Here is an 18798-nt window from a genome sequence, read left to right as displayed (position 1 = left end):
AGTGGTGATGGTGGGCACTTTTTTCTCAAGGAGAAGGAAAGAGGAGTTTATTAACTTGCCAGCAAATGAGGAGGTTGGCAGACTCCCGCCTCAAAGTAGCAATGTCCTTGTGTTTTTTCTTTTTATTGGTGATGTTAATCTTGATCAGTTTTTAAGGTGGCATTTGAGGGGTTTCTCCCCTGCGGAGTTATTGCTTTTCCCTCCCCTACTAGTAACTATCTTGTAAGGAGCTGCTTTGATATTGTCTTATTTCTTCTCAAACTGTTGCCCGCTAATTTGAGCATCTATGGGTGGATCTTGCCTGTACCAGTTATTACAGTGGTATTCTGATTGTAGTTTTTCTCTTTTCCTCACTCTTCTGCATTTGCTAATTGGAATTCTTCTGTAAGGAAGAGTTGTTCCTTCTCTCATTTATTTATTTGATTATGCATGTTGGTAATAGATTCATGGATATTTACTTTATTCTTTGAGCTATTGTGCAATACTGTTGTTTTAAAGATTACTTTTTTTTCTTTTGGTTTTAATTTTTGAACATACAGCATTTAAAAAACTTATTATGGGAACTTTCAAACTTACCCCAAAGTAGAAAGAACTGTATGATTAATCCATACATATTCATCCATTGTCAATAATTATCAGCATTTGGCCAGACATATTTTAAACGCCTACTGAATTGGTCCTGTTGACGAGCTGTGATTACTGAGTCCTCCCATCTTCCTGGGTGCTGAAGACGCTGTTCATTCTTTGTTTGAAGCTGGGCAGCTCTGAGCTGCTGGTGCCTTTAAGCTTTTTCCCTGAGTGGTAGGTTGTCCTGCAGGGCCAGGACATCAGATCAGAGGCCTGAGCATCTGAAGCTCTGTGGACTCACAGTGAGTACCATGCACCTGTCAAATGAGCATGGCAGCTACTGCTCGGATAACCTGGCGCTGACTCAGTTTCCCCAAAGCAGTGGCAGCTAAGAGAGTTTTTCTCTGGGAAGAGTGCCGGCTGTGGCAGGGAGTCCTGTGTCCCTCCCAACCCCGTTTTTCTGCCCTGCTAATGATTATGTCACCCTCCTAGGCATGGAGAACCCCCTGCCTGAGCGTCCCCGGGAGAAGGAGGAACCAGTGGTTCGAGAGACGGGTGAAGCTGCCGACTGTCACCTTGGTGACATGCTGCAGCAGCTACACAGTGTCAATGCTTCCAAGCCCTCGGAGAGAGGGCTGGTGAGGCAAGGTGGGTACTTCGGGGGCCTGGGCAGGGGAGCTTGGCCTGGGGCATCTGGAGAAGGCAAGGGAAGTCTCAGCCAACAGGGTGTTGGTGACTTTTCTAGGCCCTGACTCCATAATGCCTTTGGTTCCCCCATTTCCTGTAAATCAAAATCCATATGAGTCAGCCTGACATCCCAGGCACGGCTTCTGCCTTACTTTTCTGATCCGTCTCTTCCTTCTCTGCTCTAGCACCTCCATGTGCCACCTGCATACATTTGCACACGCTGCTCCTTCTGAGTAAAGTCCTATTCATCCTCTGAGACCCTTGAAACAACAGACCCAGACGTGCTCCAGCCTCAGGGCTTTTGTCCCTACTGCTCCCTCCCCTGGAATGCACTTCCTCCTGACCTCTGACCTCTGCACCGCCCACACTCTGGCCTCCCTCAGGTGTCTGCTCCAGTGTCACCACCAGGAGCATCTCGCTGCCCCCACTGCTAGCACTTCTCGTCCCCCTCACCTGCTCCATAGTTCTCCATAACACTTCTCACCCAGCACAGCTCCGCAGCCCTCCTCTGCTTAGCGTATGTAAAATAAGAGATGTGTTGCATGCACTAAACATTTTGATGTATTTGGAATTGTCTGTATTCTTACAATTTTCTTAATCACTCCAAACTGGAAACTAGATAATGTCAGCCACTGACTCTTACCATGATAGCAGTAACTTACCTATCTTGTCCATACTGATTTTGGTAAGTCTTTGTCCCCACAACTTCAGTGTAAGCTCCCTGAAGGCTGGATTTTTGTCTCTTGTTCTCTATACCTTATAGTGGTGCCTGGCACACAGTAGGCCTTCGATAAACGGGTCAATTGAATGAAGGAGCATGATGTAACTTTCTGCTTAAATGTCTGTGCTGCTGCTTGTCTGAGCTTGTCAGCAGAGGCCTTGCTTTGCTCTTGTCTGGGGTCCCAGGTCGCTTGACTGAGCCCAGGTGGGGTGCCCAGCAGGGTCTGGTGTGGGCCACACGAGTGGCCTAGAGGGGAAGAGGCTGGACCTGACAAGTTGTCTGTTTCTGTTTCAGAGGAGGCTGAGGACCCCGCCTGCATCCCCATCTTCTGGGTCAGCAAGTGGGTGGACTATTCGGACAAGTACGGCCTCGGTAGGTTTCTTCCAGAAAGGGTGGGTGGTTCAGGTGCAGGCAGGTGACCCTTGAAGTTGTTACGGGCTTGCCTTTTTTCGCTCCCAGGTTCTCTTCTCTCAACACTCTCCTGTGTCCATCCCAGTGCCTCCCCCTTCTTACTCCCCCCGTCTCCCTCCACCCACCCGCAGGGTACCAGCTGTGTGACAACAGCGTGGGGGTTCTCTTCAATGACTCAACACGCCTTATCCTCTACAACGACGGGGACAGCCTGCAGTACATAGAGCGTGACGGCACTGAGTCCTACCTCAGTGTGAGTTCCCATCCCAACTCCTTGTTGAAGAAGGTGAGTACTGACTGGCCCGTGGGGCTTGCTGTTGCCAGGAGTGGGGGCCGTGCCAGGGGTCAGACTCCAATTCTGGAATCCCCCCCTCGCTTTTCAACCAGATCACCCTCCTTAAGTATTTCCGAAATTACATGAGCGAACACCTGTTGAAAGCGGGTGCCAACATCACGCCACGGGAGGGCGATGAGCTAGCCCGGCTACCGTACCTGCGCACCTGGTTCCGCACCCGCAGCGCCATCATCCTGCACCTCAGCAACGGCAGTGTGCAGATCAACTTCTTCCAGGTGAGCCGGAGGTGAACCAGGGGGCAGGGGAGAGTCGGTGGGGACTGGGAGGTGTGGGTTCCCGTCCATGGCAGCAGACAGCAGGAAGGGAGCGGGGCGACTCCCCCTGCAGCAGCTGGGGCATCTTCCTCCCCTATACTCCCCCACCACACACTGGCAGCTGGCATCTTCAGTCCCCTCCCTTCTTCCCTTATAGGACCATACCAAACTCATCTTGTGCCCGCTGATGGCAGCTGTGACCTACATCGACGAGAAGCGTGACTTCCGCACGTACCGCCTGAGCCTCCTCGAGGAGTACGGCTGCTGCAAGGAGCTGGCCAGCCGGCTGCGCTACGCCCGCACCATGGTGGACAAGCTGCTGAGCTCGCGCTCGGCCACCAACCGCCTCAAGGCCTCCTCATAGGCACCCCCGGACTCGTGCCCCTCCCCACTCCCAGCAGCACCTGGGGCCTGCACTGGTCGGCGCCCACAGTGCTGTTTTTGTAATGTGGCCCCCAGCCCTGGGGGCTGGGCACAGAGCTGCATGGTCCTTGCCCATGGGGGTTGCTGTGTATAAGTTATTTTTGTACATGCTCGGGTGGGGTTCCATAGCCCCTTCCCCTTCCCTCTCAACCCCACCCTATGAATTGTACAGAATATTTCTATTGAATTTGGGACTGTCCTTTCTTTGGCTTTATACACATTAAACACATGTAAATCTTCTCTTTCTTGTATTCCCTTAAGGGGGCCTGGGGTCCAGGCATGTCTCTGCTCCAACAGCCCCAGGCACCAGGCCTCTGCCAGTCCCTTGTGACACTGAAGCCAGTCTCAGCCACGGGGCCAGCTCCTTGGTTGCCCAGCGTGGAGGCCACTTCTGTGGCCCCTGGCCCACCTCAGCTCCCAGCGGCCCCTGGGCAAGACTCCCTGGCCTCCGAGGCTGGTGGGTAGTAGGGCAGGAAGAGGCTCTCAGAGGCACAGCTCCTCATGGCGTGGTGCGTGTGGAGCAGCAGCCGCGGGAAGCGCTTCGTGAAGTACTGGACGAAGCTGTCGGGGACTTGGCCCAGCGCCTGTCGCACGTCAGCCGGGAGCTCCCTGTAGTGGTGCCTCTGGGTGTGCGGGTAGAGCAGAGCCCTGGCTCAGCTGTGGCCGGGCCTTCCCAAGACCCAGGCCCCGCCCAGGCCCCAGAACACACCTTGTTCCTCATAGCACGGAGCAGGTCTCGCACTGAGGTCCCCTTGTATGACCGGAACCTTCTCAGATCTGTGGGCAGGGAAATTGGTTGGTGACAAAGCTGTCCCCACTGGGCTCCCCTCAGCCTCCCAGGCCCACTTGAATGTGGCCTCTACCTGTCTGCAGTGGCAGAGAGATGTGCTTGTGCCAGTTGTTCCGGACCACCTCGTGGCCCCCCGCCTCCAGTGCCCTCACCAGGGGCCCCTGCTCAGACTCCTTCTCCAGCCAGTCGCTGACATCCTAGGACCCCACAGAGCTCCTGAGCCTTGTGGCCAGTACTGAGGGCCACAAGGCCAGGAGTGTGGTATGACTTTGGGGAGTGGTTTAGGATGGTGAGGATCGTCGCCTCTTGGGGAGGGCGGCTTGGTGCCACGCCTCCATGTTATTTAGCCCCAGCCTGAGAGGAAGGTACTGCTGTCCCCATTCTACAGATGAGCAAACAGGCTCAGGGGCACAAAGTAAGCCCCTTTGCTCAAGGTCACACAAGTGGAATGGGCCATCAGCAGGGGCACAGCTGAGTGACAACTCAGGCAGAAAAGAATGGGTATATTCCCATAGGAGGGGCGGCTGGGGCTGGCAAAGCCGGTAACAGTGGCCCATGGAGTGCCAGGGTGGCAGTTTAGGACCAGGCGCCATCCTGGTTTAGACCAGGAACCAGGCTGCCTGGACCAGGTAGCTCTTCCTGTTTCCCCCCAGCCCATCTGGCATCCCCTTTCTTGTTGCTCAGGACCCAAACTCCTGGGGGCCCCTCCCAAGATTTCCCTCTGACCTGGAAGAACTGGAGTTGCTTGGCTCTGCTCCAGAAGAAGGGGTGGGCCAGCACCTGCTGCGCAGAGGGCCGCGCCTGCGGCAGTGGGCTCAGCATGGCTTCAACCAGGTCCCGGGCAAGTACCTTGTCTGGAGGGTGGGAGAGGAGGGATGGCTTCAGGCCTGCCCAGCCTTACCCTCCTTCCTCCCTTCTCTGCTGGGCCGGGTCTCCCTCACCATGGGCCTCTTCCTCCAGGTGAGCCAGACAGGGAGCCCCTGCCAGGATGTTTGCCTGGCGATAAAGACTCTGTCCAAAGGGGTGGCCGCCGCTGGAAAGCACATAGTAGAACACGCAGCCTGCAGAGAAGATGTCCACTGCACTGGTCTGGGGACCAGAGAGGTGGATGTGAGAAGGAAATCTGGCTAAATTCTGTCGGTTGACACGGCCACCAGGGGTTTGGCTCAGACTGGTGAGAAGACGCACACTCACCGGGCTGTCTCGGGGCAGGAGCTGCAGGAGCTCAGGCGCCATCCAGCCTTCCGTGCCCGGGATGCCCGAGCGGAGGCTGAAGCTGCGGTGGCCGGCAGGCAGCTTCTTGCAGAGGCCAAAGTCCGAGAGGACCACCCTGCCCTGACCCTGGCTGTCAGGCCCTGCGATGAGGATGTTGCCCGGCTTCAGGTCCCGGTGCACTGTGGGAGGGGAGCGGAGGGAGAACAGAGAGGGAACTGGCTGCTGGGTGTCTATGCGCTGGGGGGTGGCAGGGGGTTGAGGGTGGGAGCGGAGGCGGATGCGGGTACCTATGTGTAAGGCGTGCAGGTGGGCCAGGCCTGAGGTCAGCTGCTGCAGCACCAGCTCGGGCTCCAGGCCCCCCAGGTCCAGGTCAGGGTTTTCCACGTACTGAGCAGCAGCAAGGGGCAAAGCATCACTCTCCAGCCCAGGACCTCCCCACTGACCCTCCCCCCCACCCCGTCCCCAACTCACCTCCCTCAAGGAAGCCCTGCAGAGCTCCAGGGCGATGTAGTGGAACTGGGGTCCCTGCTCTGTGCAGAAGTAGCGGAGCACATTGGGGTGCCTGTCGGACTCTTGCAGCAGCTGGACCTCCCGCCGAACCAGGCCAAAGCATTCTCGGAGGAGCCGCTTGACAGCCACTGCCCGCCCCTCAAACTGTCCCCTGGGAGGCGGCCAAGAAGTGTGTGGTGGTGGGGGGGGGTTGTTCAGAGAGCAGATAAAGGAAAAGGCAGGAACTGGTGAATGAGGGATCAACCTGGACCCACCTGGGGAGTCTTTGAAAGAATGGCTCTCCCAGGGAGGGTGACCGCAACGGCTGTGATAGCCACGTCCCCAGCCCCGCTCCTGGCTGCCACTCACCTAAAAACGAAAGTCCCGCCTGCTCCACGGCCCAGCACGTCCTTAGGGTTGAAGGAAATCTTGCCCACTACAGTGAGTGGCTCCGCTGGGGGAGAAGAGGGCGGTGTCTCAGGGAGCCTCTGCCCACCTTTGCCACCCACACCTTTCCTGTCCCCTTTGTGCCACTGGTTTGGTTCTGCTGGGCTTCCAGTCTCTTGCGTGTCTGCCTTCCCTGGTCTCAGTGCCCTTGGCATGGGGTAAACGCTCGCTGAGTTTGCTGGGTTAGATGTTCAGGAGCAGCCTCAATGCCAGGGAGAGGCCAGACTTAGGACCCCAGAGGCCTTGAATGCAGAAATAATGAGCAGGGTCGGGGGGCGGGAGGAGGCTCAGTCTGCACACACAGATATTTGGCATCCCTTGGCTCAGCCTCCTGCAGCATTGTAACAGAGACACAGCAAATGCACGGGTTAAGTTCTAAAGTCATCAGGAGTCACCATATGGGGGAAAATAGCATACAGTCAGTACCGTCAGAGTTACCTCTGGAAATCCTGAGTACACGATGCATTTGGCTGCTGCTTTTACACAGGCTGGGGAACACTTAAAGTCAGTCACAATCTTTCCTGGGTATTTGCCAGCATTCAAACAGGGACACCGTCCCACAGAGATAAAGAGCACACGCTGGAGCCAGCCACCTGTCTGTCACCATTTGAACCCCTGAGCTGCCACTTACTAGCTTTGTGAGCCTGCGGTGGGCGCGGGAGGTGTCACAAACCTTTCCGCCTTCATTTCCTCTTCCAGAAAAGAGGGTTTCAAACAGTATCCACCTCACAGGAATGTTGTATCATGCGTTAATATAGCAAAGCATTCCCAACAGCGCCTGGTACACAGTCAGCGCTATATAAATGTTGGCTGTGGTTCAGGCTGGGGTGCATCCACTTGCGGTTGAATGTGTGCTGCCGAGAGCAGTCCCGAAGGACGCCCGGCCACGCACGTGCAAACGAATTCGTGTAAGCGAAATGACAGTGGGATGTGACTCCACTGTAGATTTTGTGAACCATAAGAAAGTCCATGAGGACTTTGACAAGAACCATCCTGGGGAAAGGGGCAGTCGGGGTTGCCTGGGGAAAACAAGCCAGGCTCAGCGCCAGAGCCAGAAGGTCCAGGGATGCAGTGGGTGAGTATTACGTGGACCCACCTTGAGCCAGTAAAATGATAAGAACTGCGACACCTTAGGACTCAGGCAACTCTGCCACGGGGCCCTCTCAAAGAGCAGACCCCCGAGGAGGGGAGCTGTTCCCTCTTGGCTGTGGCACAGCCAACACAGAGCTGAACACTGGGAACGGCACTGGGTGGGTGGACTTCAGCCTCAGGAAGGCGACGGCAGGTGGGGCGGAGGCATGAGGAAGTGGTTCGAGTGGTGACCAGGAGGTGCCAGGCCGGAGAGAACAGAAGGCAGGAGCCCAGCTCAGAGCCAGAGAAGCAGGAGAAACAGCCTGGGCTGATCGATAAACACACCCTGCAGATGCCAGAGGAACCTTGGAAGGGCTTACATACAGGACTAAATTGAGAAAAGACAAGAGAAATCTTTAAAAAGCAAAAATGCCTAAAGGGGAAAAATTGTACCAAGTTCATTTACTATGACTGTTACCAAATATGATATTATTTTAACATGCATATTAATAAGATTACCTAGGTATGATTTAATAATGATGATGATGGGGACTTCTCATGAAGCGTTGACATAATGAGATGGATGTTGTCATTCCCATTTGACAGATGAGAACGTGGAGGCTCAAAGGAGTTAAACAACCCATCGAGGTTAACAGATGTGGAGTTAGATCCACACCCAGTTCTAGCTACATCCAGAGTCTTTGAAAGTACTAAAATAATGATAGCAGACACTTCTAGAGTGCTCGACTACACAGCAGGCGCTACTGGAAACCCTCTTTTATTAATGCATTTAGGCCTAACCACCCCGCTATAGCGGCTTTTAATAAAGCGACTTTGAAGTTAAATCTGTCCCTCCCCTTTCTCTGTCCCTGACTCTGCCCTGTCCGGTTCACTTAAGCTCACCTTCAGGGTCGTCGAGTGGCTGGGCTTGCTCTGAGCGGCTTTGAAGCCTCTTCTGGCCCCTGAGAGTGGCCTCCGAATGCTGGGACCGAGTGTCCTGGGAGACGTGGGGAGGGTCTGCCGGGGCCAGGGGCGTCTGCTGCTGCTTCTCCACCAGCTGCTGCTGCAGAAACACGAGGGCCAGGCCCTGCCTCAGGGTGGGCCCAGCCTCTGTCCTGAGATGGCCTCACACTGGGGCATGAACTTACGCAGCACAGCAGCTCAAAGGCAGGGGACAAAGGCAGAGCTGGGTGAGGGAGAGAGTGGCTGAGTGGTCTCGGAGGGGAGGAGCGGAGTGCCCCCTAGGAAGACCCCAGGACGGACCTGAGATCAGGGCGCGGGGCCTACCTGCCCCAGGAGGAAGAGGATCCAGCCTCCCAGGAGGACGGCAGTGAGGCCAGCTGCCAGCAGGTCCTGGGATCCCAGCCACGGAGAAGACGCTGGAGTTTTCTCTTCTGGACGCAGCTCCAGGTCCCAAGGTTTCTCGCGGTGCAGGCTCAGGAGCTGGGGACAAAGCGGTTTTCCCTTTAGCACCCTTCCCACCGTGGAACCCCCGGCCTTCCTTCACATCCGGTACAGGCTGGGCTTCCTGAAGGGGCAGCGCGTGGTCTGCGTACGGTGGGAAACATCACGGTGCCCAGGAGCGTGGTTTTCCAAGCCCACCAGACGGCCAGCATCTCATGGGGTATCGCTAAAAAATGCACACACTCTTGGGGTGTCACTAAAAACAGATATCCCCTTCCAGAGGTTCCAAACTTGGTGGATGGTCTCCTAGGTGATTCTGATGAGATTTGAGAACTGGTGCTCTAGGCCCTGGCTATTTCCTCTAACCTTGAACTACTTAACTATGATTCTTGTTCAACCCTCTCCCAGGAGAGTGTGCGGGTTCTTCCATTTTCAATTTTTCACTTGATGAATATTTGGCAAGTTTGACACTGAAGAAGAATAAAGAAAGTAGTGACCCACGTGTCACGATTTAGGTAGCCAAGATCATTTTGACACTCGTAGCACATTTCTGGCAGTAACAACAACAAAATGTTTCTCTTCTAAGAAATTGTGGGAGGCCAATCGAGCCACGCTCGCGGCCTGAGAAAAACGGCCAGGGCTGTGCCCCCACCTGCTGGGTGCCCCCTGCTCTCTGTCCTCCCAGCACTGACCTCCAAGAAGACGGCTGGGGCCTGGGTGCTCTCTGGGGGTCTTGTCTCAGCAGCCCCACTTCCCGGGGTGGGGTGGACCCTCAGCATGGTAGTGTGCAGGATAGGGGGCAGCTCGTGGTGTCCTAAGGGGAGGGGAAAAAGGTGACACCTCAGTGTTCCAGCTCAGAAGCTGGGCCCAGAGGTGCTTTATCTGCGTCTACGCCCAAGTTGAGCCAGGGGACTCACCAATGAGCAGCCACTGGCTGGGGAGAGCCACGCTGCCCGAGGGGTATCTGACGGCGGTGCTGGGGGAGCCCTCTCGCCCCCCTGAGACCTGGAGCGTCACCTCCTCTGTGGTGGGGCCGTCTGTGGGGGCCAGGGTCAGTCCGCGGGGCTGCAGCAGAAGAGGGAGAACCAGGAGTGGGGGAGGCTCTTCTCCCGCTTCACCCCGTCTCCCGCCCACTCAGAGACCCCCTCTCACCACGAGGGCCACCCCTGTGTGGACCAGGGCTTTAGAGACGTAGAAGCCGGCTTCCTCCTTCCCCACATACAGGGTCATCCTAGTGGGAGAGAAGGAAAAGGGGAGCAGGGTGAACGATGGCGGCGGGGAATTTCAGTAACCGCCACGCCCATGCCCTTGGAGCGGTCCCTCGCACGTGGCTCCGGGCTCGGCCGTGAGACTTGCTTCAACCAGTTCGACAGTGGCAAATATAACACGAGCAGAGGCTTGGAAAGTGCTGGTGCACCGGGGCTCGCCCTCTCGTGTTGTCCTTTGGAGCCGTGGGACCGGCATGTGAGGAAGCCCAGGCTACCCACTGGGGCATGAGAGACCTTGTGGAGTAGAGATGAACCATTCTATTTGATGCCCCCTCAGCCAGACAGTCCTCCAACCTCGAGATAGGTGAGTGAGACCATCCGAGATTGTCCAGGCTCAACCAAGTCACCAGCTAACTGCAGAGACCAGAAAAACCACCCAGCTGACCTATAGAATCTCTAAAAATGATAAATGTCTGCTGTTTTTAAGCTCTAAGTTTCGGGGTGGTTTGTTACGCAGCAAAAGCTAACGGATACAAACTCTATGGTCACGATTTCCAAATCTGTATCTAACCCAGATCTCTTTCAAGAGCTCAGTTTTCTAAATATGATCTCATCTCCTCATGTGCCACCTCCTTCTTGTTTTTCTCCCCCTCCTCCTCTAGTGCTCCTACCTCTGAAAATGACAGCACCCATATGCTTCTAGAAACCTGAGCATGACATTTGACCCCTTGCTCACAGTCACCAAACTCCCTAATCACCAAATTCTTACTGGTTTTTTCTTTTAATATCTCTCACCCTTCACTTATTTCCATCTCTGGGGTTTCAACTCTAGTACGAAGTATCTTCATGTCTTGTCTAAACTAACACAGCATCTTGGAAGTACCCATTTCTTCCCTGACACCATTCTGAGATATCCTTCACACTGCAGCCAAGCTTATCTTTCTGAAATGCAAATATGACCAAATCACTTCCTTACTTGAAACTCTCCAGTGACTTCTTCTTAGCCTTAGAGGAAAATGCCCAAACCCTTTAATTATCCTACAAGATCTCTCCCTAACTAACAGTCTCAGACCTTACTCCTTGCCCAGATCTGTGTTCCAGTATTATTTAATTTCTTTCTCTCCCTTGGATTCCATGCTCTCTCTTCTCTCGTTTCCTATTCATCCTTTAGGTTTCAACTTAGACATCTCTTCCTCCAGGAAGCTTTCCAGGGCTGCCTCCTGCCCCCAGTCTCCATTTGGGTACTCTTCCTATACATTCTCATAGCACCTTGTACTTCTTTTATCTCAACCCATACCTCACCGTGTTATAATCACCTCTTTACATATCCATCTCTCCCACTAGACTCAGATTCCTGTAGGCAGGAACAATGGCTGGGCTATTTACTGTTGTACTCCTGGACCCTAGCAAGAGACTGGAACATAGTAAGTGCTCAATTAATGTTTGTGGAGTAAATTGAATGAACGGACAATTCCTGATTTTCTCAATCTGTCTACTTGTTCCTCAAAATGGGGACACTGGCCAGGTGCGGTGGCTCACTCCTGTAATCCTTGCACTCTGGGAGGCTGAGGCAGGAGGATAGCTTGAGCTCAGGAGTTCAAGACCAGCCTGAGCAAGAGCAAGACCCCGTCTCTACTAAAAACAGAAAAAATTAGCTGGGCGTCGTGAAATGCACCTATAGGAGGCTGAGGCAGAAGAATCCCTTGAGCCCAGGAGTTTGAGGTTGCTGTGAGCTAGGCTGATGCCACAGCACTCTAACCTGGGCAACAGAGTGAGACTCTGTCTCAAACAACAAAAAGATGGGCACACTAAGGTATTAGGCGCATACAGGTGATATTTGAAGTATTTAGCGATCAGTAAGGCACAGCACCTACCAGTCAGAATAGGTTGAGACCTGGAGTTCTCCCTCCAGGCCAGGTTTTACCTGATCAGTTGTTGAGCAGTGGGGCTCTCCAGGGTGTCCCGGGAATACTCAGGGGGCAGGGCAGGACACTGGTTATTTACCAACCAGTTTGGTAAATAATCAGCTCGAAATACTTTGACACCTGGCTTAGCTGTACTGGTGTGTCATGGCTGGACGTCGTGCCTGGCCATTGGGCCCACGCTGCAATTCTCCCACAGGCTCCCTCTCCGGGCCCCAGGCAGGAACACTTACAGCAGCTGGGTGTCCAAGGCAGAGAAGACAGTGGCTGTGTCCTGGGGGCCTGAAGCAGGCAGTCGGATGTGGCCCCAGCGGAGGGCGAGGAAATGCAGGGTGTCTCGAGCCAGCGTGAGGTGGGGCAGCTGGCGCAGGCCGTCTTGGTGCCAGGTGTAGACGCCCACCACGGGCATGCCCAGGTCCTGCGTCCACAGCACCGTCCCACTCCCTGGATCCACGGTGAGCAGCAGGCCCATCCCACAGGACGCCAGGTGGCTCATGTCTGCCAAGAAAGGTGGCTGGGGAGAGGCGGGCAGGGGCTCCCACGGGGGGCACCGCAAGCATCTGGGGTGAGGGGAGTGCTCTGAGGCCGGGTTCTCGGGGGGTCATGCAGGCGTGTGGAGGTCAGATGAGATCACCTGGAGGCTTATCAGGACATGAGAAGGTCAGAGTTCAAGGGGTCACTTTGACATGAGGGGATCAGTCAGAATCCTCCAAAGGTGACTCAGGCGTGTGTGTCAGTCCAGGTCGCTCGAGAGAGATCACTCCGGTGTGGGTATCAGTCACGGTCAGAGCGACGGCCACCCAGTGTGGGCTGATCAGGGTGGCCTGGAGGCATGTGGGCCACGTGGGGCTCACTTGGAGTGTGACGGGGTCATTCAGGGGACCCTGGGGTGTCACTTGTGATGTGTCAGGATTACCTGAAAGGGTCTCAAGCAAAATGGTGGAGGCAGGGTCCGAGGGGTTACGTAGGGCACCTGCAAGGCCACTTAGGCAGCAGGTATTGGTCATAATATCAAGGGGGTGGTCAGGGTTACCTGGGAGTCAGTCTGGGGACGAGGTCACTTTCAGGGGCCACTCAACATGCAGGGCTTAGGGCGTGTGGGGTCACTCAAGATGCAGGGGGTCATCCAGGTCACCTGGTTGGGGTCACTGGCATACAGGAGAGCTAGGATGCTGAGGGAACGCTCAGGGTGTGTGAGGGTCAGCCTGGGGGGCTGTCATTCAGGATGTGGGGTCTCCCGGGGGTCAGGTAGGTCCCATTCAGGGTTCCCTGAGTGGGGGCCCTTGCTCCAAGGTGGGGCCGGAGAGAGGTGGCACTCACATTTCCCGGGCGAGCCGTCCACGGGGGGTGCTGAGTAGCGGCGGTAGGTGGTGTTCCAGCGCAGGGCCCGGGCCCTTGGGTCATGCATGGTGACTGTATACTCTAGGAGCCCCAGAAGCAAGATTACCAAAAACATCCGCAGGATTCTCCCCACTCCACCCCAGGGGCCGTTCATCTTGGGGGGGTGGGGCTTCCCGAGCACACAGCCCAGAGGCCCAGCAGTCTGTGAGCATCCCAGTGGGCAGAGACCAGGGCTGTAACCCCAGATTCTCGTTCAGTGCTCAATAGACTGTTTGTTGATGACTGACAGATTGACTGGCCTGGATTCAACTTGGATAGCAAGGGCCAGGCCTGGGCAGAGCAAAAGGGGAGGCTTCCCAGAGCAATTGGGTCTGACTCACGTGTTCGGCCGATGTAGAGGCGAGGGGTAGAGGGACCCTCTGTGGTCAGTGTCATCTGAGTCTCTCCTGACTCAGGGTCCACCACAAACCAGGCATCCTGCTTCCGGCCTGTGGAATGTGTGTTCATTTTCAGGACAGCATGGGAGGCAGTGTGGGTCCTGCGCCCAGCCGGCCCATCATGGCTTAGGTCCCTGTCCCTGCTGGCTGGACCTGCATCCCACAGCCTGGCGAGACGCTCACCTGTGTAGAAGACCCCATCAGAGCTGCGGCAGGGAGAGGCGTGAACCAGCTCAGGGATGGTGAATGGCAGTTTCTAGGAAAGGGAAAAGTTCCAGAAAGCAGTAAGAATATAAACACATACACAGCACTCACTATGCCAGGTGAACCCATTTCCATAGCAACTAATTCAGGTAATACCTAACTCATTAGGTATTATTATCATTTCTACTTTCCAAGTGAGGAAACAGAGGCTCAGAGAGGCCAAGTAATTTGGCTAATGTCACACAGCTGAGAAGTAGCAGAGCCAGGCCTTGAACTCAGCCAGGCAGGCTCCATAGCCTCTTGAACTACAGAAAATCCCACACCCAGTGCCAAGGTGCCACACAATCCACTTGATCCCGGCCTGACCACCTCCTCGAAAACTCACACGGAGACTTCGAAACTGTCAACAGCCACGAAAGACTCAGAGACGCTGAGGAGCTGTTCCAGCATGAAGGAGACCATGAGCTGGTGGCAGCTGAGTGCAGACCACCCTCCACCCTTCTCTACCCTGCCCCCTCCTGGAGTCGGACTTGTCTGGACTGTGAGCGTGGGTGCCCTGTGCTCTGGCTTCCTCTTGGGTTTGGATAAGGGACACAGGTGAGATCAGGGGGTGCTGGTTTTCTCTCCAGAGTCAAGATGGGCTGGTTGTGTCTCTACACCAAAGGCCTCTGGTCCCATCAGGTGGTTCCCAGTACAGCTCCCTCCAGCTCCAGGCTGTGGTAGCTGTTCCCTCCTCTGCCTCCAGGGTCAGGGCTGACAACAGCACCCCACCCCAACAGAACTAGCGGATACTTATCCCTTACGGTTTCCTGCACTCCGCCCACATCTCTGTAAGCAATTCCTTTAATGAAACACCCTCAGACTATCCTATTGGAGTGGGCCGTGTGTTTGCAGCTGGTACCTTGCCTGATTCACACACTGAAATTTCTTATTAACTCGGCTTCCTAAATCACCTACTTAGGCCCTTTCTGGCAGGCTTCTCCTGGCATGGTCAGAATCCTGATAAAACACATTCCGCCCTGTGCCTTGTAATAAATCCAGAGTCACGTCCAATAGCCCTCATCAGACTCCTGATGGGGCAAAAATGGCCACAGATTCCTTCTCTCCTTGTATGTGTGTCCTTTTGCAAGGCGACTTTTCAGCTCTTCTCAGGGAGAGGTGGAGTCTGTTTCTCCACCACTGGACTCTGGGCTTGGCCATGTGACCTGCTTTAGCTGATGAGCCATCCGCAAATGTGACACAAGCAGAAGGCTGAGAAGAGCTCGTGTACTGGGCTCGCGAACTCTTGCTGCTTTTGGGTCCCTTGTTAACACTATGTGAGAAAGCTGAGGTTTGCCCGCTAGGGGATGAGAAACATATGGCCCAGTTGTCCCTATCAAAAGCCAGCCAACTACTGAGCAGCTTCTAGAAACAGAGGCATCAGCTGACCAGCAGCTGAACACAGGAGCACGAGCAAGCTCAGTCAAGACCAGCAGAAGAACCACCCAGCTGACCCCAGCCTATATTGTCATCCCACCACATTTTGAATAAATTGTTTGGGTTTTAAGTCCTTGAGTTTGGGAGTGATTTGTTATTTGGCAAAAGCTAACTGATATGTACATTTTTCCTTAAAACCCTCAGAGTCCCGGAGAAGCCCCTGCAAAGCCCTCAAAGGCCTGACAGGCAGTTTGCTCTGCAGACACAGCAGGGGCTGCCCCTCACTGCTCTTTCAACAGCTCCCTCCGGAGGTCTTCTCATAGTGCACTCAGAGCCCGACTTCCATCCTCTGCAGAACACCAGATTCTGACCAGACTATCTCTTCAACCCGCTGCCCCCCGCACTGTAGGAAACACACCATTAGTCCCTGTTGTTTCTGGGTCCCCAAGATGTACAGGCTGCCATCAGCTGGGTCTGAGAGAAAGGCCGTTCTGTGGAGCAGAGAGGAACACAGAGAAGGTTGGGTTCATGGCCCCCTGGTTTCATGAAGGGCCCCATTCCCTTCAACCTCTCAGCTAGCAGGAACCTGTCCTTGTAGGAGACATCCTGAAGCTCCAAGATCCTCCCCATATCACACCCAGACCCATTGTCTTCCTTTACTTCCAACATGCCTCCCCCACAAACAAAATCTCTCTCGAGACAACCACGGCTCTCCCATCTCCCGGCTGCCCCCTCCTTAAAAGGCCCCAGGTTCACTTACTCTGTGACGTACATTGGTCCTTGGATGATGGGATCTGCAGGGACAGGGACATGGAGCATGAGCAGTCCCCTCCAGACTCCATTGAAAAGCATGAATGTTTACGGTGGGCCAGACACCAAGCCAAGCACTTGACATGAATGTAATGTCATCTTCCCAAGGACTCTGTGAGGTAGGGTCATCACTCTTTGCCCCACCTTACAGGTGAAGCATGGAGGCTCAGAGAGATCAAGTGACTTTCCCAAGGCCACACAGCTGGCAAGTGGTGATGCTGCTTGCTGACACTGGTTTATTGGCTTCCGGAGCCCATGTTCTTATCCTCTATGTCATGGTGACTCCCCCACCCAACCAAACAAGGGGCCCAAGGAGGGAGGAGTGACCACTTGCTCACCATCCTTCAGCGTCCACTTCAAGTCCCCCGTCTGCTTGCTCAGTGCGTGGAGACTTCCATCCAAGGTGGACACCAGCAGGAGGCTCTCGGGCCTGAGGGTCTGGACCTGTGGTGGGAAACAAAGTGAGATCTCTGAGAGGTCTGGGACCACCCTTTACCCCTGCGCCTCAGACAGGGCTGGCTATGACTCCCTTTCCCCAGAGGGGGACAGAGAAGGGACAAAGGATGTTGGGGGAGCTTCTGGCTTCACCCATCATCTCCTTGACTCCAGAGAGGGGTTACCATGGGAGCTGGGGGGTTGTGGAGGGGAGGCCTTGGCTCCCACTGTGTCCAGATTCCCACTTCATTCCCTCTTCCCTCGTCTCCCTCTGGCTTCCCAGAGAAGACTGAAGGCCTTTACAAAACAACTTCATTGACCCTCACAACCTCCCTAGGAGATGGGTGCTATTAGTTTCCCCATTGAGCAGATGAGGGAAACTGAGGCTCAGGAAGGCTAGGTAATCAGCTTAAAGCCACACAGATAATAAATGGCAAAACCAGGCCTTGACCTGCCATCGCTCTGATTCCAATGTCTGGCCTCTTTCTCCTATGCCACAAGGTCTGCCTCTTTGGGGATGCCCCACTCTGCCTCCCCAAACTGGCCCAGCTGCTTTTGGTGCCAGGCTCCAGGGGGCCCCCTGAACCAAGGCTGAGGGGCGGCTGCGGGAGGGAGGCCTGGAGCCACCCTGACATGTGGCCCTGCTGGGCTTAACTCACATGCTCCAGTCCCTCCTTGAGCAAACAGGGCGAGGCTGAGCTCCCAGCAGGAACCCTGACATCCGGGTGGCCCAGCCGCACCCCTGCAAAGGCCACATCCTGCTCCAGGACCCTCAGGTCTGGGGCTGAGCCCTTGGCGTTTGGTGGAGGGTCAGGAAACTGCCTTCAAGTCTCTCTCTTTCCTGGGCCTCAATTTTGTCATCTGCAACGGGGCGGGAGGGAGAATGGCCTACAGAAGGGGCCACAGACTGACTGCCCACAATTGAATTTTGTTTGACTGTTACAGTATTTCAAAATTTTGTTTTTAATTAGCTGCCAATATTTTAAAAATTGGAAGATTTCCCTTTTAAAAAAAATCCAGACTTCTAATTTTTTCTCATTTCTAATTTTTCTGGAGACACCCAATCTGGCCACACTGGGCTCATATTCTTTCTTGGCAACCATGGGATGGACCCAGAGCGGGAAGGGGGACTGGGGGCCGGGCAGGGGGAGAGGGGGTTTTGCCTGACTCTACCAGTCCCTTTCACCCCATGGGGGCTCCAGGCTGGATTCTAGGCTGGACAACAATTGGATTCGAGGCTGGGCGACTTTTATCCTTCAGCTACATTTCTGGAAGACTGGTCTCTTCTGCTCCCAGCAGGGTTGACCAGACCCCCCACACCCGGCTCATTTATCCCGGAGGTTCTGAACCTGGGGTTCAGTCATGGGTAAGGGGGTCCTGTTATGAAGCGTCTGAAACTGTAAAACTGGGTGCGTAGGCGCATTTCTCAACAGAGGACCCTTAAGTTCATATTTTCAAAGGAAGCCCCGATCCCCAGTTTTAAAAGGCCTGGCTTCGCTGCGGGGCTGCCCCCTTCTCCCAGACTGTCCCCTCCCTGCAGAAGAGGCGGGTGCTCAGTCTGCCTGAGCCTTTTCCACACTGGCCGGTCTCCCCAGCTAGGAGTTTGTAGGGGCAACTGGCAACCCCCAAACCCAGGAGGTTTTCACTCAACAGGGGCGACTTGGGGCGCCCCCAGCCCCAGGGAGGGACAGGTGACCTCGCTGCCCCGCTGTGCCCCGGCCGGGATCGCGCCCCAGGGAAGCGACTTTGGAGACTTGGCGCCCGTCCTGGCTCTCACCTGTGGCCCGAGTGTCCCGAGCAGCGCTGCGAGCTGGAGCAGGAGCCCCGACCCCCGGGCAGCGCTCGCCATAGCGCCAGGGGGCAGCGGTACCGCCGGGCTGGTGGGTCCCTCGGTGCCTCCAGGGACTGCACGGCCCCCGCCCCACCCGGAGGAGGCTCCGCCCCGGGCCGGGCCAGGTGGGACGCAGAGGCTTGGGCGCAACCTCAGCCTGGAGTCCTCCGGGGCCCCCACCCTCCCGTCACACTCACCCGCATCCTCCACCCAGTCACCCCGCAGGGATGGCTCAGAGCTTTACCGGGAAAGGGATTTTACTAACTGAGGCCATTCATGGAGAACTTACCACGTGCCAGTGCGGTGCCAACTCATCACCAGCTCATTTAACCCTCGCAGCACCACCCAGGTAAACGGCCG

The 18798-nt window shown here is 55.3% G+C and overlaps 2 protein-coding genes across 3 annotated transcripts in view; one reads left to right on the top strand and one right to left on the bottom strand.

Moving 5' to 3' along the window:
* The window catches only part of DCTN5 (dynactin subunit 5), a 32481-nt gene extending 28669 nt beyond the window's left edge, over positions 1 to 3812 (top strand). The window contains exons 11-15 of the mRNA XM_069486807.1: positions 1060 to 1215; positions 2270 to 2347; positions 2518 to 2672; positions 2774 to 2956; positions 3153 to 3812. Of these exons, the coding sequence (XP_069342908.1) occupies positions 1060 to 1215; positions 2270 to 2347; positions 2518 to 2672; positions 2774 to 2956; positions 3153 to 3359 (779 nt within the window). The 3' untranslated portion in view covers positions 3360 to 3812. The remainder of the gene's footprint in view (positions 1 to 1059; positions 1216 to 2269; positions 2348 to 2517; positions 2673 to 2773; positions 2957 to 3152) is intronic.
* A 14-nt stretch (positions 3813 to 3826) lies between these two features.
* Positions 3827 to 18459, bottom strand: ERN2 (endoplasmic reticulum to nucleus signaling 2). Of its 2 annotated transcripts, XM_069486806.1 has the most exons (22): positions 18385 to 18459; positions 16511 to 16616; positions 16123 to 16156; positions 15781 to 15853; positions 13926 to 13998; positions 13686 to 13793; positions 13285 to 13386; positions 12198 to 12462; positions 9987 to 10065; positions 9752 to 9899; positions 9527 to 9648; positions 8709 to 8873; positions 8334 to 8490; positions 6282 to 6366; positions 5895 to 6084; positions 5711 to 5810; positions 5403 to 5602; positions 5150 to 5297; positions 4935 to 5062; positions 4282 to 4405; positions 4128 to 4195; positions 3827 to 4041 (listed from the first exon to the last, which is right to left on the bottom strand). In XM_069486806.1, exons 1-22 carry the CDS (start codon positions 18454 to 18456, stop codon positions 3829 to 3831), a joined length of 2760 nt encoding a protein of 919 aa, XP_069342907.1. In that variant the 5' UTR covers positions 18457 to 18459; the 3' UTR covers positions 3827 to 3828. The 2 variants fall into 2 exon arrangements, with proteins under 2 accessions (XP_069342907.1, XP_069342906.1); XM_069486805.1 differs by lacking the exon at positions 8709 to 8873 and having other exon boundaries at positions 8334 to 8493; positions 18385 to 18456.
* Positions 18460 to 18798: the final 339 nt, after the last annotated feature.

Source organism: Eulemur rufifrons, chromosome 14 (assembly GCF_041146395.1).
Source record: "Eulemur rufifrons isolate Redbay chromosome 14, OSU_ERuf_1, whole genome shotgun sequence".
In the NCBI taxonomy this organism is placed as follows: Eukaryota; Metazoa; Chordata; class Mammalia; order Primates; family Lemuridae; genus Eulemur; species Eulemur rufifrons.
Note: the sequence above shows the minus strand (reverse complement) of the source record. Positions and strands in the feature narration are given on the sequence as shown.

Coding starts and splice junctions, on each gene's coding strand:
- ERN2 (XM_069486806.1), bottom strand. CDS start 18,456: ATGGCGAGCGCTGCCCGGGGGTCGGGGCTCCTGCTCCAGCTCGCAGCG. Junction 5,603..5,710: donor CCTGCACGCCTTACACATAG/GTACCCGCATCC, acceptor CCCCTCCCACAG/TGCACCGGGACCTGAAGCCG. Junction 4,406..4,934: donor AGCAACTCCAGTTCTTCCAG/GTCAGAGGGAAA, acceptor GTGGGGTCCTAG/GATGTCAGCGACTGGCTGGA.